The sequence below is a fragment of the Ursus arctos genome, unplaced genomic scaffold, assembly GCF_023065955.2.
Source record: "Ursus arctos isolate Adak ecotype North America unplaced genomic scaffold, UrsArc2.0 scaffold_6, whole genome shotgun sequence".
NCBI classification, from domain to species: domain Eukaryota; kingdom Metazoa; phylum Chordata; class Mammalia; order Carnivora; family Ursidae; genus Ursus; species Ursus arctos.
In genome coordinates, this window is record NW_026623078.1 from 27,694,014 (window position 1) to 27,720,542 (window position 26,529).

The 26,529-nt window shown below is 38.3% G+C and overlaps 1 protein-coding gene and 1 pseudogene across 4 annotated transcripts in view; one reads left to right on the top strand and one right to left on the bottom strand.

Moving 5' to 3' along the window:
• Positions 1–26,529, top strand: part of XKR9 (XK related 9) — a 90,244-nt gene that overhangs the window by 43,877 nt on the left and 19,838 nt on the right. For 2 of the 4 annotated variants that reach the window (XM_026495907.4, XM_026495909.4), the window contains exons 3-4: positions 2,732–2,812; positions 7,767–8,315. In XM_026495907.4, coding sequence (XP_026351692.1) covers positions 8,044–8,315 — 272 coding nt within the window. In that variant the 5' untranslated portion in view covers positions 2,732–2,812; positions 7,767–8,043. Of the gene's footprint in view, positions 1–136; positions 315–2,731; positions 2,813–7,766; positions 8,316–26,529 lie in introns of those variants that run through there. The other 2 variants (XM_044382789.3, XM_048212671.2) reach the window with 2 other exon arrangements.
• LOC123000822 (mitochondrial import inner membrane translocase subunit TIM14-like) lies at positions 5,997–6,365 on the bottom strand (annotated as a pseudogene).

Here is a 26,529-nt window from a genome sequence, read left to right on the forward strand (position 1 = left end):
CGCGAGCCGGGCGGGCGGGGGACTCGCCAGCAGTGCTGGGGGCGGGGCCATAGGTCACGTGACGCCGCCCGGATGGCGGAGGCGGAGGCGGAGGCGGAGGCGGAGGCGGAGGCGGAGGCGGAGGCGGGAGGCGGGAGGGCGGGTGAGGGCGCGTGGCGTGAAGCTCCTTGAGGCGAGGCTGCGTTCGGCTGGCCGAGTTCCGTGGCCTGTCACAACCTGGTGCCTTCACAGGAATTTGTGGCGAGTTCATCCCATTGGACGAGAGACGTTTTAACCTGGGAAGTCTTGTGGAGCACGGGGCAGGCAGGTTTGAGGTTAGTTAGAGAACAGTAAATCCTGGGAAGGATGGCTTGTTGTTTTTAGGCAATGGCGGTGTGTGTGTGTGTGTGTGTGTGTGTGTGTGTGTGTGTGAAGAAACCTGTTTGTCATTTATAATAAATAGGGACAACAAGTATTTACTTAGTGCCTACTGCCATCCTAAGTGCTTTTTCTAAACACTATCTCATTTAGTCCTCGCAACGACGTGAAGAGGAAGGCACTGTTTTTTATGTCTGTTTTACAAACGAAACGCGGAGATTTGGAGACTTGGCCAGGTGACCGCGGTGTGAACCCAGCTCCGCGTCTGGAGCCTTGTTCCTCGCTGCTTTGCCCCAACACTTGGCCCCCTCTTGTTATATCCAAGAAGCTTGCGGCTCCCTCCCTAGTGCTGTGTTCCTGTGCAGACACCGAGGTCAGCCTCGAGGAGTTTCGTCCCCAAGTTAGAAGGGAGTTATTTTCTCTATGAGGAGTCCTTTTCTAATCTGCTAAGCATGGACTATCCCAGTATTAACAACTCCTCCCTATTTAAAAAAAAAAAAGTTACAATTTTCCTAAAAGGAAATGAACAGATCCTACGAACCGTTTCATTGAGTTATGATAGTTGTATGTAAGCTACCTCAAAAGAGATCTGGGACATATCCACTGTCCCAACCCGCATCTTTTTCAAAACAAGTGAGAAATGAACACATTAGAAGTGTTAGGAAACACATTTTAACACTTTTTTGCTATTTGTACAGTATTTTACAAGTCATTAGTTTAATATTCCAGATTTCTTGATAGACATACCTGTTTTATGTGTGACGAACTTCTTTGCCTTGTGTCTCAAAGATGTACTTTTAATGGGAAAGTGTTTCAAAAACCTTCGCTGAAAGGGCAGTATGCCCTTTAAAAAATGTTTGGAAGAACCATCAAAATTCCCCACATCAGGCATTTTCAACTCCCCAGTTTTATTTATTCATAGCCATCACTTAATGGCTATTCAGTCAGGAAGCTACCTCTATTTTCCTTTTTAAAAAACCTTGTGCCAGGAGGTCAACAAACCTTTGAGAAGAGGGTGGAACAGTAATTTCTGGGACTTGTGGGCAGTTCCATTCTTTTATCCCTTGACTTTTTGTTTTAAATTAGAATTTCCCTTGTGGCTTCCATCTCTTTCTTTTAATTAATTGCCAAGCTCTTCATCTGCCAAATGGACCTAACAAATAATTTAAAACTTAAGTGACTTTGGTTGAGTCATACAAGGAGCTACCGGCAGAAGAGGGGGAATAGAGGGTAGTGAACTTGGTTTAGACAATATGAAATTGGGGTGATTGTGGGATATCCTGGTGAAGAAATCTACAGACAGTTGGATATGTATGGGTTGAGCTCAGAAGAGAGATATAGGCTGCTAATACAGAATTGTTTTTGTGGATATGTTTAGTAATGTGACTTGAAGTTTAAGCTCTTCTCCAAGAAATAAGACTAAAGATTTTGGGCAACCCTCTTGGGCCCCCTCCCCCTCTGGGAGCTTTGTACTATTGCTAAATAAAGTTTGCTGCCTGCTAAAAAAAAAAAAACAAAAACAAACAAAAAAACCCCCACCCCAAAACCCAAAAAAACAAACCCCAAAGATTGTTACATTTACAATCATTTATCATCTACCTACAGTATGCACAGTATTACTGTAGACATATGGGGGGGGGTGTTAAAATGGTAGTTGGCTTTCGAGAGGCTTATAACCAGGAAGGAGACGTGTATTATCTTCTTTTAAAACACATGGGAGTAAATCCTAGAGAAGTATAGCTGAAGTGATAGGATTGCAAGGAGGAAGGGGGAGAATCAAATTAATTGGGAAGATCTGGGAAAGCTTAAAGGTGGTGGGGTTTTGAGCTGATTCTTAAAGGACTGATAGAACTTGATCAGGTAGATAGAGGTAGGAAGGGCATTCTAGACAGTAAATAATCTTGAGAAAAGGCTTGGAAATAGAACAACTGTAGTATTTATTTTGGGAACAGAAACCAATAGTCATGTCCTTGGGGCATAGGGTTTAAGAAGGTATACAGTTTTGAAAAAGGTAGGTAGGACTAAGTTAAAAATACTTTGTAAGTTCTTTATCAGAGTACTTGAAATATAAGAATCTCTTTCAAACACTCGTTGTCTACTTGGATACGCTGTGAGGCAAATTGTATTTTCTTAAAACTTAAATTTTGAATACAGTAATACAGTAAAACCTTGTAACTTAGTCAACCTGGGAGAGGAGCCATGTTATTCCTTCTCCCAATGTGATAGTTATAAAGGGGTGTACTGTAGTTGCAATGATACAAACTCTCTTATCACTAGATGAGAAAATCCCACATATGACTAACAGATGACTTCAGTTTCATTTTAGTATTCGTTCTTAAAGGTTTACACGCTCTTTAATGATACTTGTTTTCAGTGAAGAAGAACTAAAAGATTCCCAGGATGAAGATTTTCCAGAAGAGACTTTGAGTTAAAGAAGACTTTTTATACTTGACAAGTAAGTCTGCATTTTATATGTGTTGAATTTGGTTGACAAACGAAAGTTTGCTGGTTTTTACTTCTTCAAACGTCTGCTTTATGACAAAGAGATCATGTACAGTGGACAAAGGTTATGTATTTTGGCTGGCAGCCAGTTAGCCACATAGCTGGGTTGACCTCTGAATGAAATTGGATTGAACCTGTCCTATTAAGTCAGCAAGTGTCAAAATTCTCCATAAAGTCAAATTTTATAGGTGGTATTATTTCACCTAAGGTGATAATTAAAACAGTGATTAACCATAGGGGTAGAGAGGAACTGGGCTTCATACAAGTTATATAGCTATGTGGTTATTGAAGGAGGTGTGGGCTTTCTTTATGAGAGCTGCTATATTTATTTCCTTGCTGTGTAGTTTTCTTTCTGGTTGGCATTATGTTCTGCCTGACTAAATTAGGAATAGAGACGTTGCCACGTCACATTAGTCTATTGAATCTGATGTTTTGCTAATAATGGAATTGTCTAAGTTTCTCAGAACTTATTTTTCTCATCTTGTAAAATTTATTTCAAAACTGCTAGTGTTTTCCATATCCATGCCAGGTAAAGGAAACTCTCTTTGTGGGGAGAGTGGTTAAGAAATGTACACATGGAGTGCTTAGGTATTATAGTCTGTAATGTTAAGGAAATTATCTACATTAAAATCAGTTTATTTTTTTAAATTATTATTATTTAGAGATTTTATTTACTTATTTGACACAGAGGGAGAACACAAGTAGGCAGAGCGGCAGGCAGAGGGAGAGGGAGAAGCAGGATCCCCGCTGAGCAGAGAGCCTGACATGGGGCTTGATCCCAGGATCCCGGGATCATGACCTGAGCCACCCAGGTGCCCCTAAAATCAGTTTACTCATTAGAGATAACTCATCTAAATACCCAATATCTCTCAGCCTCAGTGTTTTGCTCAATAATACCTTTCTCATAGAGATTTGTGAGGATTAAATAAAATTTATGTAAAACACTTCACACGTAGTAAACACTCGGCAATGATAGCTACTGTTATTCTACCTATTCTTCCATTATATATGTGATCTTTTCTCTCCCTAGATAGTGAAGCTTAAGAAATTATATTTTTTAGAATGATATTAGAACAGGACCTGGATGCACATTAAACACATCCAGTGTAGCCATGGTAAGGAATTTGTCAATATTTTGTGGAACTTTTGTTTCTGGAGGACATATTTGAAATCTAGTACATTAGATTTTCATACTAGCTGTTCTTTCCACTGGAAAGTTTTTCCACATGATATCCATGTGACTAATTTCATTCAGTTATTTGCCATCTTCTCAGTGAGGCCTGTCCTGACCATTCAAGACCTGAGCTGAGATCAAGAGTCAGACACTTAACTGACTAAGCCACCCAGGTCCTCTCTGTCCTGACCATTCTAATTAAAATTGCAACTCATGATGTGCCTGTCTCTACTTACAACTCCTAGGTTGTGTTTTTTCCATAGCACTTACCACCTTCCAATGTAGTATTTAATTCCCTTATTATTTTTATTGTTAATTGACTATCTTTCTCTGTTCAGATATAAGTTCCACAAAGGCAGGGATTTTTTTGTCTCTTTTGTCATTTGCTGTATCTCCAAAGCCTAAAACAGCACATGGTAGGTTCTAAGTAAGTATTTAATTCATTTGAACAGAACCTTCTGATTAAATCTCATCCTCCTAAACTCCATGCATATGTTGGGCATGATGTCTTCCATTTTAAGATAAAAAACTTACCGCATGGAAATTCATGGCCTGCTAGACGGGGGAAAACTCAGATTTTAAAATTATCTTTTTCTATCCTGTTGGCCACAGCATTCTTGTCAGGAAAAGTAGTGACAGTGAAATTTTTTTTTTTCCAGTAAGAGGAATGAAGTATCTTTTAATATTGTTTTGAAAACTTTTTAACAAAATACTTATAAGTGGTAAAATGACAAGAACACTGTAAGTATTAGGTTATGTGTGTTTTCAGTAGCACTGTCTGCTCCTGGTTTTTAAAGTAATAAACATTCTTTATAGAACCGTAGGTTGTTAGTCTACTTGGGCTGCCGTAACAGAATAACCACAGATTGTGACTTAAACAACAGAAATTTATTTTTTCACAGTTCTGGAGATGAGAAGTCCAATATCTTGGTGCCAGCAGGGTTGGTTTCTTTTCAGTCCTCTCCCTTTGTGCTGCAGATAACTGCCTCCTAGCTGCATCCTCATGTGGCCTTTCTGTGTGTATATGGGAGGGGGGTGTGGGGGAGGGAGGTCTCTGTTGTCACTTCTTTTTATAAGGACACCAGTCCTATCGGATTAGGGCCCTGTCCTTAACTATTCCTTTTAATCTCAATTGCCTCTTTAGAGGCCCATCTCTAAATACAGTCACGTTGGTGGTTCGTACTTCAACGTAAGAACTTTAGAGGGAAACAATTCAGTTCATACATATAGAAAAGAATGAAGAAGAGGAAAAAAATCATCTATAATACCATTAATTTCCCGGATAAAACTACTGTTAACATTTTTGTATTCCTCCAAGTCATATTTCCTTTGTATTTTCAAAGCTTTGCAATCATACCATAGTATTTTTTTTTATTTAACATTCCTTAAAGTGAAGTCAAAGATTGCAAACTCAAATGCTTATAGGGATCAGGCAGGCCGGCAAGATAATAATGGTAACTAACATTTATTGAGTTCTGTTTGCCAGGTACTTTCCTAGAGGTTTATATGTATTATATATATTATGTTTCCTAGACTTCACAACAACCCCATGAGGTATATGCCATTATTATTTCCATATTTCAGGTGAAAGAAAATAAGGCAGAGGGAGGTAAAAAAACATGTTTGAGGACACACAGCTAGTAGGTAGCTATATTAGCATTGAGACCCAGCTGCTGAAATGACTGAAATGGGGTGGCTGGCTACTGTGGTGACCTTGAGAGAGCATGCCCCACCTAGGAGGCATCCACTGCTCATGAGGGATTGTTAGTCTAGTGTAGCAGATCTTTCAGTTTTTTTATAGCAGTGAAAAATCTGTATTTTTATATGAAATATTGGCAATTAGGAAAATAAAAAAACCTGTTGTATCAAACTTTTTTTTTTTTAACTTTGTGACATTTTATTATGAAAAGCTGGTACTCCTAAACATGAACTAGTTTGTAAGAACTTAATAAGAACTTAAAATTCATTGCACATTTACTTCATTTTTTTTAGCTTGACCTTGTAGTAAATCTTTAGCTTCATTGATTTTGGCTGTTATGTAAGGAGATCCTCCCTTGTTTGGGTGATTAAAAAGCATAATTTGTAGAAGAGCAGCTCTTATTTTTCCTTTATTGTTAGTAGAGCTTACACCTGCTGTTAATGCTGCCTCTTGTTTTGGCATTTTGTGTTCAAACCCACCTCTATAATAGCTGCCGCTGAAGGCAGATTTTGGTAGACTTTGAAAACTTGTTTTGCTTGAAGCTCCATATGCTCCAAGGCTTGCAAAACGTAACAGCCTACAAATCCTGCAGCAGTAAATGGTCAGTCCATTTGCTACCATTGTACTGCCCATGGCTCTGGCTTGGCTTGCCTGCATCCACTGAGAGGTTTATCCCAGCCCAGAGGGTGCAGCCACCAATTCCATGCCTCTACCAGAGAGCACCACTGGCAGGTACAAAGGCCTCAGATACAAGCACCCCAGGAAATCCTAGAGCAGCTACCAAGTCAGACAGATCTTGTATGTAGATTGCATTTAGCCCACATATATAAAACAGGGGTCACAATAGTAATACCTATTTCCTAAATTTGATGTAAGATTTAAATGGGGGTATTTTATGTATAAGGTTTAGTTTAATGCCTGGCACATAGTGCTAAGTAAATGTTAGCTAATATTTTGTCCAGTCATTGCAATTCTTTAAAAGTATCATTTACTATTGTTTTTATTTTAAGAGATTATGTAAGTAATATATGGATACATGTCTTTTGTAAAAAAAAATTCCAACAATATAGAAGAATAATTAATTACAGGATTGAATTTGCTTTTGCTTTCCACACCCAAGTTCCTTCTTCTCTCCGTATATAATTAAAAACCCATAAATGCTATATTTGTCTTTCTGGTACTTGTTTTTTTCACTTAATACGTCTTGGAGATCTTCTGAGGTCAGTTTATGCAACACCGCTCCATTCTTTTTAAAGGTTGTGTGGTGTATTCTTTACTATGATATACCATAATTTATTGAACTAGGTCTCATTTGTCATTTAGGCAGTTTTCAACTTTTTGCTATTATAAAGAAGGTTTTGCAAAGAGTATATATCTTTGCACACATTTGTGACTATTTCCCTAGGCTTGATTCTTAGATAGAATTGGTGAATTAAAACCATATTAAGTTAACTATAGAGAACACACTGATGGTTACCAGAGGGGAGGTGGCTGGGTGGGTGGGTGAAATAGATGAAGGGGATTGAGGAGTGCACTTGTGATGAGCACTGGGTGTTGTACGGAAGTGTTGAATCACTATATTGTACACCTGAACTAATATCACACTGTATGTTAACTAACTGGAATCAAAATAAAAGTTAAAAAACTATATTAAGAATTTTCACAGCTATTGCATCTTTGTTAAATATTTTTTTAGTAGCTTTGTAATATTCCATTTTGTGAATCTACCATTATTATACCAATTCCTTATGTTGACACAGTTAGATTGTTTCTAATTTTTTGCCACTGTAGATGGACGTGTGATAAATATCTTTGTTAGAAGGTTATGGCTTTTAAGGTAAGTAGTCTGAGAGGAAGTTTTCAACTAATAGGTATATTTCTGAGGCTTTACTTTCCCAAACCTATTATAAGAACTATATTTAGTGGTAATATATTATTTTCAGAAAAAGTAGAGGTTTGATAAAATCATGGCCTAGGGTTTTTAATATTATAATCAAGAATTTTAGAATCTTTTATATATATGTTTTATTTTAGGTGTTGTCATCTGTAATGAAGATCATTGAAAAACAGAAGATTGAATAAAGCCTTGTAACATTGGACCTGGATAGGAGATTTAGGAAAGAAAATTAAAATTAGTCACTTCGGTTTTATTGTTTCAATTTCATAATATTTATTCTTTCTTCTGAATAAATTTAGGGAGTAGAAATTAAAATTCAGTGCTATACCAACAGATGCACTAATATTCTTTTTTCTTTCTTTTTTTTTTGTATGAGATAAGAAAGTAGAGAACCAAGAGCTACAGTGATTCATAATGAAATACACTAAATTGAATTTTATGTTGTCAGTTCTTGGCATTATAATCTATATAACTGATTTAATTGTGGACATCTGGGTATCTGTCAGATTTTTCTGTGAAGGACGAAATGTTTTTGGTATTTTAACAGTAAGCTTTATGCTCTTTGGAACACTTGTGGTGCAGTGTTTTAGTTATTCTTGGTTCAAGGCTGATTTAAAGAAAGCAGGCCAAGAAAATCAGCATTGTTTTCTTCTACTTCATTGCTTGCAAGGAGGAGTTTTTACAAGGTGAGCATACACTTTTGATCATTAACATTATTTTTCTTTTATGCAACAGAAACTACCTTTCTGTGTTTGGGTAGTCAAATGTACAAAGTTCCCCGGTTTGCATGTAGCACAAAGGTTACTTGCTCTCATTGTTGGTGCTTATATGAGTCATTGCTGTACTGTTAGAATTTTCCAGGTTCATTGATAGAATGTTTCAATTTACCTTGGGGCACCTGGGTAGCTCAGTTGGTTAAGCATCCAACTCTTGATTTCGGCACAGGTCATGATCTCAGGGTTGTGGGATCTAGTCCTGTGTCAGGCTTGGCTGAGCGTGGAGTCAGTTTAACACCCCCCCCCACCCGCTGCCCTTCCCCTGCTTGTACAGGTGCACACATGAGCACATGTGTTCTCTCTCTCTCTCAAATAAAATCTTAAAGAATGTTTTTTTAAATTTCAATTCAATTAATTAACATATAGTGTATTATTAGTTTCAGAGGTAGAGTTCAGTGATTCATCAGTCTTATATAATACCCAGTGCTCATTACATCATGTGTCCTCCTTAATGTCCATCACTCCATTAACCCTCAGTTTGTTTCCTGTGGTTAAGAGTCTCTTATGGTTTGTCTCCCTCTCTGACTTCATCTTGTTTTATTCTTCCCTCCTTTCCCCCACGATCCTTGTCTTTTCTCTTAAATTTCAAATATGAGTGAGATCATATGATAATTGTCTTTCTCTGACTTATTTAGCTTAGCATAATACCATCTAATTTTATCCACGTTGTTGAAAGTGGCAAGATTTCATTTTTTTGATGGCTGAGTAGTAGTCCATTGTGTGTGTGTGTGTGTGTGTCTCTCTCTCTCTCTATGTGTGTGTGTATATATATATATATACACACACACATATACACCACATCTTCTTTTTCTATTCATTTGTCGATGGACATCTGGGCTCTTTCCATAGTTTGGCTATTGTGGATATTGCTGCTATAAACATTGGGGTGCAGGTACCCCTTTGAATTTAGTTACTTTTTCTGATATGTACTCACTTTTTGTGTGTGGGGGGGAAATGACTCATTTCTGTGTCTTATGAATCTTTTATCTTCTATTTTCTATTCCAAGCCTGATTATGTAAATGTAGTTTATCACTTGCAATTCTGAGAGCACTTAATTTTTTAAGTTACTTACACCATTGATTTGACTAAATGAAATTTTTACTGTAATCAGTAGCCATGTGGTTAATTAGGTACAGAATCGTATGTAGAACTAAAAATAACCTTAAGAATCATCTTGTTCAGGGACTCCTGGGTGGCTCAGTCAGTTAAGCGTCTGCCTTCGGCTCAGGTTATGATCCCAGGGTCCTGGGATCGAGTCCCATGTTGGGCTCCTCGTTCTCCCTTCTGCCTGCCACTCCCCCTGCTTGTGTTCTCTCCCTCTCTGACAAATAAATAAAATCTTAAACAAAAAATCTTGTTCAAAACCTTATTTTATAGTTAAACTAGGAATCTAAGTAGGTCCTGAGAATTCTATGATTTTCCATATGTCTAATTTCATTCGACCTTTTCATTATTAAGGCATTTAATTCTGTTAAAAGCAATATATATATTAAAGAGAAAAATAAAGACAAATATTAAGTGGATAACATATTGTTTTGTTACAGTTAGATTTTGAATTTGGGCTATTTTGACCACCACCTTTCTTTCTTTCTTTTTTTTTTTTTTTATTATATTATGTTAGTCACCATACAGTACATCCCTGGTTTTTGATGTAAAGTTCGATGATTCATTAGTTGCGTATAACACCCAGTGCACCATGCAATATGTGCCCTCCTTACTACCCATCACCAGTCTGTCCCATTCCCCCACCCCCCTCCCCTCTGAAGCCCTCGGTTTGTTTCTCAGAGTCCATAATCTCTCATGCTTCATTCCCCCTTCTGATTACCCCCCCTTCCTTTATCCCTTTCTTCCCCTACCGATCTTCCTAGTTCTTATGTTCCATAGATGAGAGAAATCATATGATAATTGTCTTTCTCTGCTTCACTTATTTCACTTAGCATTATCTCCTCCAGTGCTCTCCATGTTGCAGCAAATGTTGAGAACTCGTTTTTTTTGATAGCTGAGTAATATTCCATTGTATATATGGACCACAACTTCTTAATCCAGTCATCTGTTGAAGGGCATCTCTGTTCCTTCCATGATTTAGCTATTGTGGACAATGCTGCTATGAACATTGGGTGACCACCACCTTTCTTGAGAGATATTTTAGTGACTATAGAATTCTAATGAGTAGTTATTTTGTCTCTGCAAATTATATTCTCTTGGTTTCCATTGTTGCTCAACAGGAATTAGATATCAGTCTTACTGCTGTTCTTTTATTTTATTTTTTTTAATTAAACATTTTTATTTTTTAAAAGTTTATTTATTAGAGAGTGTGAGAGAGTGAGAGATCATGAGCAAGGGAGAAGGGTAGAGAGAGAAGCAGACTCCCTGCTGAGCAAGGAACCTGATGTGGGGCTTGGCCCCAGGATCCTGGGATCATGACCTGAGCTGAAGGCAGATGTTTAACCGACTGAGCCACCCAGGTTCCCACTGCTGTTCTTTTAAAAGTATTTTACCATCCCCCCCCTTCTGGCTGCTCTTAGGATTTTTCTTTTTATCTTTGGATTTCTAGTTTCCAATATATCTAGGTGTAGATTTATTTTTCTTGCTTGGGATTTGCTGGTCTTCTTAATTCTGTGGATTATTATCTGTGGATTATTAGTTCGGCACAATTCTTAGCCATCGTCTTTTGTAATGTTTTCTTTACTACATTTCCTTCTGGGACTCCAAGCAAATATAAGTTAGATCTCACACAACCTATGTTTACCTAACATAAATGTTGCATGTTAGATGTTTTGAATTTTTATTTTTGACTCTCTGGTACATTCTGTGAAAGTTTTTCATAACTCTTTTTTTTTTTTTAAATTTCACTAGTACTTTCTTTCACTGTGGCCAAAATGTTATTATATCCAACCACTGAGTTTTATTTTATAATTTTTATTTTATTTTATTTTTTAATTTAAATTCAAGTTAACATATAATGTAGTATTGGTTTCAGGAGTAGATGTTAGTGATTCATCACTTACATATAACACCTAGCGCCCTCCAAATACCCACCACCCATTTAACCCATTCTCTTACCCATCTCCCCTCCAGCAACCCTCAGTTTTTTCTCTGTAGTTAAGAGTTATTTATTGTTTGCCTCCTTCTCTATTTCTATCTTATTTTTCTTTCCCTTTTCCTATGTATGCAGTCTAGTTCCATCCATGGCACTACAGATGGCAAGATTTCATTCTTTGATGGCTCAGTAATATTCCATTGTATATATATACCACATCTTCTTTATCCATTCTTCAGTTGATGGACATTTGGGCTCTTTCCCTAATTCAGCTATTGTTGATAGTGCTGCTATAAACATTGGGATGCATGTGCCCCTTTAAATCAGCATTTTTGTATCCTTTGGGTAAATACCTATTAGTGCAGTTGGTGAGTTGTAGGGTAGTTCCATTTTTACCTTTTTGAGGAAGCTTCATACTGTTTTCCAGAGTAGCTGCACCAGTTTGCATTCCCACCAACAGTGCAAAAGGGTTCCCCTTTCTCCACATTCTTGCCAACATCTGTTGTTTCCTGAGTTATTTATTTTAGTCATTCTGACCAGTGTGAGGTGTCTCAATAGTTCAGTTTTGCTTTTGTTTCCCTTGGCTCCAGAGATGTGCTAGTAAGAAGTTGCTGCAGTCAAGGTCATAGAGATTGCTGCCTGTTTTCTCCTCTAGGATTTTGATGGTTTCCTGTCTTTCATTTAGGTCTTTCATCCACTTTGAATTTATTTTTGTATATGGTGTAAGAAAGTGGTCCCGTTTCTTTCTTCTGCATGTGGCTGTCCAATTTTTCCAATACCAATTGTTGAAGAGACCGTCTTTTTTCCATTGGGCATTTCTTTCCTGCTTTGTTGAAGATGAGTTGACCATAGAGTTGAGGGTCCATTTCTGGGTTCTCTATTCTGTTCCATTGATCTATGTGTCTGTTTTTGTGTCAGTGCCATACTGTCGTGATGATTATGGTTTTGTAATATAGCTTGAGGTCTGGGATTGTGATGTCTCCTGCTTTGCCAGTACCATACTGTCTTGATGTTTACAGCTTTGTAATACAGCTGGAAGTCTGGGATTGTGATGCTTCCCACTTTGCTTTTCTTTTTCAACATTACTTTGGCTATTTGGGGTCTTTTCTGGTTCCATACAAGTTTTAGGATTGTTTGTTCTGGTTCTCTGAAAAATGCTGGTGTTATTTTGATCAGGATTGCATTGAATATGTAGATTGCTTTCAGTAGTATAGACATTTTAACAATATTTGTTCTTCCATTCCAGGAGCATGGAATGTTTTTCTGTTTCTTTGTGTCTTCACGTTATTTCATAAGTATTCTATAGTTTTCAGCATACAGATCTTTTACTCTTTTGGTTATGTTTATTCCTAGGTGTCTTATGGTTTTTGGTGCAATTGTAAATGGGATTGATTCCCTGATTTCTCTTTCTGCTGCTTCATTATTGTTGTATGGAAATGCAACAGATTTCTGTAATGAAATGAATGAAACAGATGAATGAAACAGATGTAATGAAATAAATGAAACAGATTTCATTGCTTTTATATCCTGCAACTTTGCTGAATTCATGTATCAGTTCTAGCAATTTTTTGGTGGAGTCTCTTGGGTTTTCTACAAAGAGTATCATGTCATCTGCAAAGAGTGAAAGTTTTACTTCTTACTTGCTGATCTGGATGCCTTTTATTTCTTTTTGTTGTCTGATTGCTGAAGCTAGGACTTCCAGTGCAATGCTGAACAACAGTGGTGAGAGTGGACATCCCTGTCATGTTCCTGACCTTAGAGCAAAGTCTCTCAGTTTTTCCCCAATTGAGGGTCATATTAGCTGTGGGTCTTTTCTTTCTTTCCTTTTTTTTTTTTTTTAAAAAGATTTTATTTATCCATTTGAGAGAGAGAGAGAGAGAGAGAAAGAGAAAGAGCATGAGCAGGGTGAGGGGCAGAGGGAGAAGCAGACTCTCTGCTGAGCAAGGAGCCTTTTGTGGGACTCAGTCCCAGGACCCCCGGATCATGACCTGAGCCGAAGGCAGACACCCAATTGACTGAGCCATCCAGGTGCCCGTAGCTGTGTGTCTTTCATATGCGGCTTTTATGATGTTGAGTTATATTCCTTCTATCCCTACTTTCTTGAGGGTTTTTATCAAGAAAGCAGACTGTATTTTGTCAAATGTTTTTCTGCATCTATTGAGAGAGGATTATATGGTTCTTATCCTTTTTCTTATTGTGGTGTGACATGTTGATTGATTTGTGGATATTGAACCACCCTTGCGCCCAGGAATAAATCCCCATTGATCGTGGTGAATAATCCTTTTAATGTTGGATTCTATTAGCTAGTTGGAATGGATTTGATTCGATTGGATTTGATTAGCTAGTATCTTGTTGAGAATTTTTGTATCCATGTTCATCCAGGATATTGGTCTGTAATTCTCCTTTTTAGTGGGGTCTTTGTCTAGTCTTGGAATCAAGGTAATGCTGGCTTCAGAGAATGAATTTGGAAGTTTTCCTTCCATTTTTATCTTTTGGAACAGCTTGAGAAGAATAGGTATTAATTCTTTAAATGATTGATAGAGTTCCCCTGGGAAGCCATTCAGCCGTGGACTCCTGTTTGTTGGGAAATTTGTGATTGCTGATTCAGTTTCTTTTCTGGTTATAGGTCTGTTCAAATTTTCTATTTCTTCTGTTTCAGTTTTGGTAGTTTATGTGTTTCTAGGAATTTATCCATTTCTTCCAGATTGCCCAATTTGTTGGCATTTTGTTGCTCATAAAATTCTCTTAATAATTGTATTTCTGTGGTGTTGGTTGTGATCTCTCCTCTTTCATTTGTGATTTTATTTATTTGGGTCCTTTATCTTTACTTTTTGATAAGTCTGGCTATGCATTTATCAATTTTGTTAATTCTTTCAAAGAACCGGCTCCTGGTTTCATTGATCTATTGTTTTTTTGAAACCTGGGATTGTGGTACCTCCAACTTTGTTCTTTCTTAAGATTGCTTTGGCTATTCAGGAGCCTTTGTGCTTCCATACAAATTTTAGGATTTTTTGTTTTAGTTCTGTGAAAAATACTGTTGGTATTTTGGTAGGGATTGCATTGAATCTTTAGATTGCTTCGGTAATATGGACATTTTAACAATATTTGTTCTTCCAGTCCACAAGCATGGAATACCTTTCCATTGTGTTTTCTTCAATGTCTTATAGTATTTAGAGTACAGGTTAAATAAGTTCACCTCCTTGGCTAAATTTTATTTGGGTATTTTATTCTGTTTGATACAATTGTAAATGGGATTTTTAAAAAAATTACTCTTCCTGCTAGTTTGTTATTAGTGTATAGAAATGCAACACATTTCTGTATGTTGATTTTGTATCCTGCAACTTTACTGAATTCATTTATTCATTCTAATAGTTTTTTGTGGGGTCTTTAGGGTTTTTGTATACAATATCATGCCAGCTGCAAATAGTAATAGTTTTACTTTTTTCTTACCAATCTGGATGCCTTTTACTTCTTTATCTTGTCTGATTGCTGTGACTAGGACTTCTAGTAATATGTTGAATAAAAGTGATGAGAGTGGATATCTTGTCTTGTTCCTGATCTTTGAGGAAAAGCTCTTAGTTTTTCACCATTGAGTATGATGTTAGCTTTGGGTTTATCATATATGGTTTTCATTATGTTGAGGTATGTTTCCTCTATGCCCACTTTATTAGAGTTTTTATCATGAATGGATGTTGTACTTTGTCAAATGCTTTTTCTGCATCTTTTGAGATGATCATGATTTTTATTCTTCATTTCTACTTGTTTTTTTTTGTTCTTTCATCCTATGACTTTGATAGGCTCACTTATTAATTCTAGTAGCTTTTTTGTAGACTCCTAGGATTTTTTTTTTCATAGATAAGCATGTCATTTGGAAGAAAGAAACCATACTGTCTTGATTGCTGTAGCTTTATAATACTTCTTAAAGTCATGTATGCTTTTCCCCTCTTTCAAGTAGACTTTATTTTTTAGAGCAGTTTTAGGTTCACAGAAGAATTGAGCAGAAGGTACGGTTCTCATATATCCCTAATTGTCCTCCCACCACCAACAGCTTCCCATACTAGCAACATTTCTCACAGGAATGGTACATTTGTTACAATTGATGAACTTATACTGATATATTAACATCACCCAAAGTCCATAGTTTACATTAGAGTTAATTATTGGGGTTGTATAATTTGGGGGTTTTGACAAATGTATAATGACCTGTATCTTTTTTTTTATTTAAAGATTTTATTTATTTATTTGTTGGAGAGAGAGAGAGACAGCCAGTGAGAGAGGGAACACAGGCAGGGGGAGTGGGAGAGGAAGAAGTAGGCTCCCAGCGGAGGAGCCTGATGTGGGGCTCCATCCCAGGACTCCGGGATCACGCCCTGAGCTGAAGGCAGATGCCCAACAACTGAGCCACCCAGGTGCCCCAGACATATATCTACCATATAGTATCATATGTAATAGTTTCACTGCCCTGAAAATCCTTTGGGCTTTGTCTCTTCCTCTCTACTACCTCCTTAACCCCTGGCAACTAGTGATCTTTTTGTTGTCTCTGCAGTCTTGTCTTTCCCAGAACACTATACAGTTAGACTCATAGAGTATGTAGCCTTTTCAGATTGGCTTCTTTCACTTAGTAGTTAGCTTTTAACGTTCTTCTGTATCTTTTCATGGCATGATAGCTCATTTCTTTTAGCACTAAATGATCTTCCTTTGTGTGGACATATCGCAAGTTATTTATCCATTCACCATCTACTGAAGGATATCTTAGTTTCCAAGTTTTGGGAATTATGAATAAAGTTACTGTGAATATCCATGTGTAGGCTTTATGTGGGCATAACTCTTCACTAATTTTTTAAAAAATATTTTATTTATTTATTTGAGAGAGAGAGAGACAGCCAGCGAGAGAGGGAACACAAGCAGGGGGAGTGGGAGAGGAAGAAGCAGGCTCCCAGTGGAGGAGCCTGATGAGGGGCTTGATCCCAGAACACCGGGATCACGCCCTGAGCCGAAGGCAGACGCTTAACGACTGAGCCACCCAGGCGCCCCTAAATCTTCCATTAATTTGATAAATACCAAGGAGCATGACTACTGAATCATATGTTAGAGTATTTTTAATTTGATAAGAAAATGCCAAACTGTCTCCCAAAGTAGCTATACCATTTTATTTTATTTTATTTTATTTTATTTTATTTTATTTTATTTTATTTTTTTTATTTAATGATTTTTTATTATGTTAGTCACCATACAGTACATCACTGGTTTCCGATGTAAGGCTCGATGATTCATTAGTTGCATCTAACACGCAGTGCACCATGCAATACGTGCCCTCCTTACTACCCATCACCGGTCTATCCCATTCCCCCACCCCCCTCCCCTCTGAGGCCCTCAGTTTGTTTCTCATAGTCCATAGTCTCTCATGTTTCATTCCCCCTTCTGATTACCCCCCCTTTCTTTATCCCTTTCTTCCCCTACCGATCATCCTAGTTCTTATGTTCCATAGATGAGAGAAATCATATTGATAGTTGTCTTTCTCTGCCTAACTTATTTCACTTAGCATTATCTCCTCCAGTGCCGTCCATGTTGCAGCAAATGTTGAGAACTCGTTTTTTCTGATAGCTGAGTGATATTCCATTGTATATATGGACCACAACTTCTTTTTTTTTTTTTTAAAGATTTTATTTATTTATTTGACAGAGATAGAGACAGCCAGCGAGAGAGGGAACACAAGCAGGGGGAGTGGGAGAGGAAGAAGCAGGCTCACAGCAGAGGAGCCTGATGTGGGGCTCGATCCCATAACGCCGGGATCATGCCCTGAGCTGAAGGCAGACGCTCAACCGCTGTGCCACCCAGGCGCCCCCTGGACCACAACTTCTTAATCCAGTCATCTGTTGAGGGCATCTCGGCTCCTTCCACAATTTAGCTATTGTGGACATTGCTGCTATGAACATTGGGGTGCATATGGCCCTTCTCTTTACTACGTCTGTATCTTTGGGGTAAACACCCAGTAGTGCAATGGCTGGATCATAGGGTAGCTCAATTTTTAACTTTTTAAGGGACCTCCACACTGTTTTCCAGAGTGGCTGTACCAACTTGCATTCCCACCAACAATGTAAGAGGGATCCCCTTTCTCCACATCCTCTCCAACAATTGTTGTTTCTTGCCTTGTCTATTTTTGCCATTCTAACTGGCGTAAGGTGGTATCTCAGTGTGGTTTTGATTTGAATTTCCTTGATGGCTAATGATTTTGAACATTTTTTCATGTGTCTGTTAGCCATTTGTATGTCTTCATTGGAAAAGTGTCTGTTCATATCTTCTGCCCATTTTTTGATTTGTTTATTTGTTGCTCGTGTATTGAGTTTGAGAAGTTCTTTGTAGATCTTGGATACCAGTCCTTTATCTGTAGTGTCATTTGCAAATATATTCTCCCATTCCGTGGGCTGCCTCTTAGTTTTTCTGACTGTTTCCTTGGCTGTGCAGAAACTTAATCTTGATGAAGTCCCATAAATTCATTTTATCTTTTGTTTCTCTTGCCTTTGGGGATGTATCCTGAAGAAGGTTGCTTTGGCCGATGTCGTAGAGGTTGCTGCCTATGTTCTCCTCTAGAATTTTGATGGATTCCTGTCTCACATCGAGGTCTTTCATCCATTTGGAGTTTATTTTTGTGTATGGTGTGAGATAGTGGTCAAGTTTCATTCTTTTTTTTTTTTTTTTAAAGATTTTATTTATTTATTTGACAGAGAGAGAGACAGCCAGCGAGAGAGGGAACACAAGCAGGGGGAGTGGGAGAGGAAGAAGCAGGCTCATAGCGGAGGAGCCTGATGTGGGGCTCAATCCCATAACGCCGGGATCACGCCCTGAGCCGAAGGCAAACGCCCAACCGCTGTGCCACCCAGGCGCCCCTCAAGTTTCATTCTTTTGCATGTAGCTGTCCAATTTTCCCAGCACCATTTATTGAAGAGATTGCCTTTTCCCCACTGGATGTTTTTTCCTGCTTTATCAAATATTAGTTGCCCAAAGAGCCGAGGGTCCATTTCTGGGTTCTCTATTCTGTTCCACTGGTCTATGTGTCTGTTTTTGTGCCAGTACCATGCTGTCTTTGTGATCACAGCTTTGTAGTACAGCTCGAAATCCGGCATTGTGATGCCCCCAGCTTTGTTTTTCCTTTTCGACAGTTCCTTGGAGATTCGGGGCCTTTTCTTTTTCCATACAAATTTAAGGACTATTTGTTCCAGTTCTTTGAAAAATGTCCTTGGTATTTTGATCGGGATAGCATTGAAAGTGTAGGTTGCTCTGGGTAGCATGGACATTTTAACTATGTTAATTCTTCCGATCCATGAGCATGGAATATCTTTCCATCTTTTTATGTCTTCCTCAATGTCTTTCAAGAGTGATTTATAGTTTCTAGAATATAGGTCCTTTACGTCTCTGGTTAAGTTAATTCCAAGGTAACGTATGGTTTTTGGTGCTATTGTAAATGGGATGGATTCCCTAATTTCTCTTTCTTCCGTCTTGTTATTCGTGTATAGAAATACAACTGATTTCTGAGCATTGATTTTGTATCCCGCCACGTTACTGAATTGCTCTATAACTTCTAATAGTTTGGGAGTGGCTTCTTTTGGGTTTTCCATATAGAGTATCATGTCAACTGCGAAGAGAGACATTTTGCCTTTTTCTTTGCCTATTTGAATACCTTCGATCCCTCTTTGTCGCCTGATTGCTGTTGCAAGGACTTCTAGTACTATGTTGAATGATAGTGGTGAGAGTGGGCATCCTTGTCGAGTTCTTGATCTTAAGGGAAAGGCTTCCAGCTTTTCCCCATTGAGAATAATATTTGCAGTAGGCTTTTCATAGATGGCTTTTATGAGATTGAGAAATGTACCCTCTATTCCTACACTCTGAAGGGTTTTAATCAGGAAAGGATGCTGTATTTTGTCAAATGCTTTTTAGGCATCTATTGAGAGGATCATATATTTCCTGAGTCTTTTCTTGTTGATATGATGTATCACGCTGATTGATTTGCGAATATTGAACCACGCTTGCATCCCAGGTATGAATCCCACTTGATCGTGATGGATAATCCTTTTAATGTACTGTTGGATTCTATTAGCAAGTATCTTGTTGAGGATTTTGGCGTCCATATTCATTAAGGAAATCGGTCTGTAATTCTCCTTTTTGAGGGGGTCTTTGCCTGGTTTGGGGATCAAGGTAATATTGGCCTCATAGAATGAGTTTGGTAGCTTTCCTTCTGTTTCTATTTTTTGAAATAGCTTTAGGAGAATAGGTATTATTTCTTCTTTGAATGTTTGGTAGAATTCCCCAGGAAAACCGTCCGGGCCTGGAGTTTTGTTATTTGGAAGGTCGTTTATCACTGACTCAATCTCTTCATAATTAATTGGCCTGTTTAAGAAATCAATTTCTTCTGGTTTCAATCTTGGTAGTTTATAGGTTTCCAGGAAGGATTCCATCTCTTCCAGGTTGCTTAGTTTATTGGCATATAGCTGTTGATAAAAATTTCTAATAATCCTTCCAATTTCAATGGTGCTCGTCGTGACCTCTCCTTTTTCATTCATAATTTTAATAATCTGGGTCCTTTCTCTTTTCTTTTGGATAAGTCTTGCCAGTGGTCTGTCAATTTTATTGATTCTCTCAAAGAACCAGCTTCTAGTCCTGTTGATCTGCTCCACTGTACTTCTGGTTTCTGACTGATTGATTTCTGCTCTAATTTTGGTCAACTGCTTCCTCGTGCGTGGATTAGGCCTGTCCCTCTGTTGCTGTTCCAGCTTCTTGAGGTGAGAATATCAAAACTGCATTTTAGATTTTTCTATTCTTTTGAGTGAGGCTTGGATGGCTATGTATTTCCCCCTTAGGACTGCCTTTGCAGTATCCCATAGGTTTTGGACTGTTGTATTTTCATTCTCATTGGTCTCCATAAATTGTTTAATTTGATTTTTGATTTCCTGGTTTATCGAATCATTCCTGAGCAGGATGGTTCTTAGTCTCCAAGTGTTTGAGTTTCTTCCAAATTTTTCCTTGTTGTTGAGTTCCAATTTCAGAGCGTTGTGGTCTGAGAATATGCAGGGGATAATTTCAGTCTTTTGGTATCGGTTGAAACCTGTTTTGTGTCCCAGAACATGGTCTATTCTTGAGAATGTTCCATGGGCATTAGAATAGAATGAGTATTCTTTGGTTCTGGGGTGTAGTGTTCTATATATACTCGTCGAGTATGGCATTCAAAGCCTTTGATTCTTTGCTTAGTTTTTGCCAGGGTGTTCTGTCTATTTCTGATAGTGGACTGTTGAGGTCCCCTACTATTAATGTATTTTTATCTATATGTCTCTTTATTCTGGTTAAGAGTTGGCTTGTGTATCTTGCTGCTCCCCTGTTGGGGGCATATATATTTATAATTGTCATATCCACTTGTTGAATACTTCCTTTAAGAATAATATAGTGCTCTTCTGCGTCTCTAACTATAGTCTCTGGTTTAAAATCCAATTTATCTGATATGAGAATTGCTACCCCAGCTTTCTTTTGAGGTCCATTTGCGTGAAAGATGGTACTCCATCCCCTTACTCTCAGTCTGAATGCATCTTTGGGTTCGCAGTCTCTTGTAGACAGCAAATGGATGGGTCATTTCTTTTTATCCAATCTGCCACCCTGTGGTATTTTATGGGAAGGTTCAAACCATTCACATTAGCACTAAGAACTGAGAGATATGATTTTAATGATGCCTTGTTGCCAGTAAAGTCTTTGTTTGTATTGGTTGTGACTTTCTTTTGTGTATCACTCTTGGGGCCTTTTTACCTTTATAGAACCCCCCTTAATATCTCCTGTAGGGCTGGTTTCGTGGTTACGAAATTGGTTAATGACTGGCGATTCTGAAATGTCTTTATTTCTCCATCAATTCTGAATGACAGCCTTGCTGGATAAAGGATCCTTGGCTGCATGTTTTTCTCTGAAAGAGCTTTAAAAATGCTCCCCCAACCCTTTCTCTCATTCCAGGTCTGTGTAGACAGGTCTGACGTAATTCTGATGCCTTTGCCTTGGTACGTGAGAAATTTCTTTGCCCTGGCCGCTTTCAGTACTGTATCCTTGGATCTAATATTTGCGAATTGCACAATGACGTGACGTGGCGTAGGTTTCTCGTGGTTGAGCTTGGGAGGGGTCCTCTCTGCCTCTTGGACACGAATGTTTGTTTCCCTCGCTAGATTAGGGAAGTTTTCAGCTACAATTTGTTCAAATATCTCTTCTAGACCTCTGTTTTTCTCCACCCCCTCGGGGATGCCGATGATTCTAACATTGGATCATTTCATTGAGTCAGTAATCTCCCATAACCTACATTCTTGGGCGTGCATTTTTTTAAGAGCAGCTTCTAAATTCGTTTTTTCCTCTATTAACCCATCCTCCAATTCACTAACCCTTTCCTCTGCTTCTGTGACCCTGGCCATCAGAGCCTCTAGTTTTACCTGCATTTGGCTCATAGAATTTTTAATTTCTGTCAGATTCGCTCTCATTTCTGTCCTTAGGGATTCTATATTCTCAGTAACCTTTTCGTTAATACTTTTTTCAATTCTACTCATCATTTTGACCATCGTTACTCTGAATTCCATTTCTGATGATTTGGTTACATCCATATCCGTTATTTCTGTGGCAGAGGCCACAGACTCACTGTCTTTTGTTTGCTGGGTGGGGCTTCTCCTTCTTGTCATTCTGATGAGGAGAGGTTGCAGGGTTGTCCAGAGCCCAAATTATTGACTGGGTCCCTGGCCATGCCCCTTGTTTTATAGGGATCTTAGGGATGTGGGCTTCTTCTTTAAAGATTTTATTTTTTTTATTTATTTATCTGAGAGAGAGAGACAGACAGTCAGCAAGAACGGGAACAGAAGCAGCGGAGTGGGAGATGAAAAAGCAGGCTCCCAGCGGAGGAGCCCGATGATGGACTCCTTTCCGGAACGCTGGGATCACGCCCTAAGCCGAAGGCAGGCGCTCAATGACTGCGCCACCCAGGCGCCCGGGTTGTGGGCTTCTTGATTTTTCAGCCTGCCTTCTGCGTTCTGGGGGAGGGGCCTGCCGCGCCGACACTCAGGCCACCCTCTTTGGGTAGAGTCTCCGTGTCCCCTGCGAGGGGGGATGGGGATGGGCACGCTGTGAGCCGGTATTTCCAGGCTTTTGTTCTCTGGCGGCTTTCCCTGGCGGCCGGCTATGCCTCTTCTGAGAGTCAGAGCAGCAGAGGCTGCATTGTCTCAGAACAGAGGGATTGCGGCCCGTTCTCCACTGATGTTCTGGCCACTTTAACTCCGTTACTGTTGGTGCTGTTCAACCCTGCAGCGTCCCGGGATGTGCGCACCAACCCGGCGTCCCAGCCCTCACTTCCAGGGCCGGCGCGTCTCTGTCCTTTGTGTTTCTAACGCCGCCAGCCGCCAGCCGCCCCCGTGCACTCCCGGATCTCCAGGTCTCAGTCTATGCCCGGTGAGCACACCAGGATTCCGGAGTTCCGTGAGCAGCCTGGTGGCGCGAGCACCCGGTTCAGGGTCTCAGTCTGCTGTTTTGGGGGTGCCGACCACGAGTCCACCCGCTCCCCCGTGCAGGTGGCCCGCCAGCCGCCCCGCGCGCGCTCCGGGAGTTCCCGGTCTCAGTCTGGATCCAGTGAGCACACCGGGATTCCGGAGTTCTGCGAGATGCCTGGTGGCGCGCGCACCCGGTTCAGGATCTCGGTCTGCTGTTTCGCGGGTGCCGACCGCGAGTCCGCCCGCTCCCCTGTGCAGGTGGTCCGCCAGCCGCCTGCGCGCGCTCCGGGAGTTCCCGGTCTCAGTCTGGATCCAGTGAGCACACCGGGATTCCGGAGTTCCGCGAGATGCCTGGTGGCGCGCGTTCCCGGCTCACGGTCTCAGTCCGCTCTCTTGCGGGTGCTGTCCGTGAGTCCGCCCGCTCCCCCGTGCAGGTGGCTGCTGCTTCCCGGCGCCCGAACCACTGTACCATTTTATACTCCCACCAGCAGTGATTGAAAGTTCATATTGCTCCACATGCTTGTCAGCATTTGATGTAGTATTCTGGATTTTGGCCATTCTTATAGGTGTGTAGTGGTATCTCATTTTATTTGCATTTCCCTGATTACATATGATATGGAGCATCTTTTTATATGCTTGCTTGCTATCTATATATTTTCTTAGGTGAGGTGTCTGTTCAGGTCTTTTGCCTCTTTCTTTCATCAGGTCATCCATTTTTTTATTGTTAAGTTATAAGAGTTCTTTATATATTTTGGATAATAGTCATTTATCACATGTCTTTTACAAATATTTTCTCTCAATCTGTAGGATGTCTTCTTATTCTCTTGACATATCTTTACTTTCGATCTGTATGTATCTTTATATTGAAACTGGATTTCTTCGAGACAACATATAGTTGGGCCTTGAAGTTATGTATTCATTATGTTCTTTTTCAAAGTTGTTTTGGCTATTTTGGAGTCTTTGTATTTCCACATAAATTTGGATCAGTTTCAGCTATTGTAATTGGCATTGTCTTTAAAATTCCAATTTCAATTATTTTTTTCCATTGAGTAGAAATACAGTTGATTTTTTTTTCTAACTTATCTCCTGAGACCTTGCTAAACTCAGTCTATTAGTTTTTTGTTTGTTTGGTTTTCTGATATTTTCTGTTAATCATCATGTCATTTACAAATAGGAATAGTTTGATTTCCTTTTCAAAAATATTTATTCCTTTTATTTTTTTGTCTTGCCTCATTCTATGTCTTCCTGTAAAATATTGAATAGATGTGATGACAGTGACATTTTTGGTTCATTCCTGATCTCAGGGATAAAGTGATGAATGTTTTACCATTAAGTTTGATGTGACCTGTAGGGTTTTCATAGCTGCCCTATATTAGAATAAAGAGATTTCATTCTCTTTTAATATTCTTGAGAGGTTTTTTTTTCAATGGATTGATGTTTAATTTTGTCACATATTTTTCTTGTATCGAGATGATTGTATGGTTTTTCATTAATTCATTTTTCATTGACTTAAGACTATTAAACAAACTTTGCATTTCTAGGATAGACCCTAATTGATCTTGATTTTTTAAATACATTGCTGAATTCCATTTTCAAATATTTTGTTAAGAAATTTGGTGTCTATGCTTATGAGGGATATTATTTTACAATTTTCTTTTAATAGTTTTGGCAGGTTTTAGATTAGTTTTATGCTAGCCTCATAACAAGTTGGAAAGTATTCCTTCTTTATTTTCTGAAGGAGCTTGTTTAAGATTGGTACTATTTCTTCCATAATTGTTTGAAAAAAATGGATGGAGTTAATGTGTAGATTTTTGAGAAAAAATTAGATTTCTTTGCTGTAGATCTATTCAGATTTTCTATTTGATTTTTTGTCAGTAAGTTGTGTTTTTCAGGAAATTTTTTCATTTTGTCAGCATTATTCAGTTTATTGGTATAAAGTTATTCCTGATATTCCCTTATTGTAGTTTTGATCTCTGTAAGATCTTTAGTGATGTTACCTTTTCTATTTCTGATATTGTTATTTTGTGTTCTCTAACGCTCTTTCTCCTTCCTACTCTTCAGCAGACTTGTTTGAGGTTTATCAATTTCTTATGTCTTTTCAAAGAACCAAATTTTGGCTTTGTTAATTTTTTTCTTTTTCTTGTCTCTTATTTATCTTCCTGATTTTTGTTTTTATCTTTATTATTTTCTTTGTATATATTTAGGGCTTACTTTGTGTCTTTTTTTTCTAGTTCATTTCTATGGAAATCTATACTCTTAGTATTAACTCTTCCTTCTTTTCTAATAAAAGCATTTAAGTTATAAAAATTTTCCAAACCCTTGAATTAGCTATATTCCAGACATTTTGATATGTTGTGTAAAAACCCAAATGTTTTTTATACCCAAATGTTAGGCTGTATTTAAAAAATTTTTCAGGTGTTCAGGTCTTTTGTAGATATTTTAATATTGATTTCTAATTAATTTCATTATGATCAGCTAACATACTTTCAATATTTCAATCTCTTGTAATTTATTTTGGTTTGTTTTATCACCCAACATATGGTCCATCTTTATGATTTCATGTGTACTTGGAATATAGGTGTTCCGTGGTTGGTTGTTGTAATATTCTGTAAATGAAATTTAGTAAATGTAGTTACTAGTGTTGTATGGAGATTCTACATCCTTAATGATTTTTTGCTCTGTAAGTTAGTTGTGTTGGAACAACTGGGTAGCAATTTGGGGAAAAAAAGCCTATGTAAATTATAATCGGACCTTCATATGAAAGTCAGGCTAAGCCCATACCTTAGCGTAGCACATCATCTTGAAAAGGGTTTAGCCTATTCTGTGATGAAGGTGAAATCTTTAGAAGTAGCTTGATAGAAACATAGAGTTGGTTATTGGGAAAACTTAAAAATATTGCCGTTTATGTCTTAAGCCTCTCAGTCTTAATGTGACAAAATATGTGTTCTGATTCCTCCAAGATAGAATATCTGAAAGGATAAATTGGAAGAGTTTTGTTTCCAGAGTAGCCCTACTCCCCCACCCCTCTAAATCCAAACCACAAGGATAAGAAAAGAATTTTTTGTCTGTATGCCTTATAAAGACTACAGATTGTGGAAATACATCAGAATAGAAGTAAGCGGAAATAATAGCAAGTATATGTAACGTAAGATCAGTAAAGTTTGGATTAATTTTAGATAATTTAAGATTATAATTTAAGATTGCATGTTATGGATTATACTTCCAGGTAAGATACCAGACCCCAGGATAAATTCCAATTCAATCAAATATTTAATGTAAAAAAAGCAAAAAAAAAAAAAACCAACTATAAGAAAACATGGGAGAATTCCTTTATAACCTTGGAATCAGAAAAGACTTTCTAACCATAACTCAAAACCTGTAAACTATAAAAATTATGGATTTGACCTATAAAAATGCATGTCAATAAGCAAAAAAAAAAAAAAAAAAAAAAAAAAGCAAAAGCAAAAATTCCCCAAGTAAATAAAAAAGCAAAGCAAAGCGAAAAGCAAAGCAACATTAACAGGGAAAAACATTTGCAACTTATAACCAACAAAGGGCTAGTCTTCTAATATTTAAAGAGCTTCTGAAGTC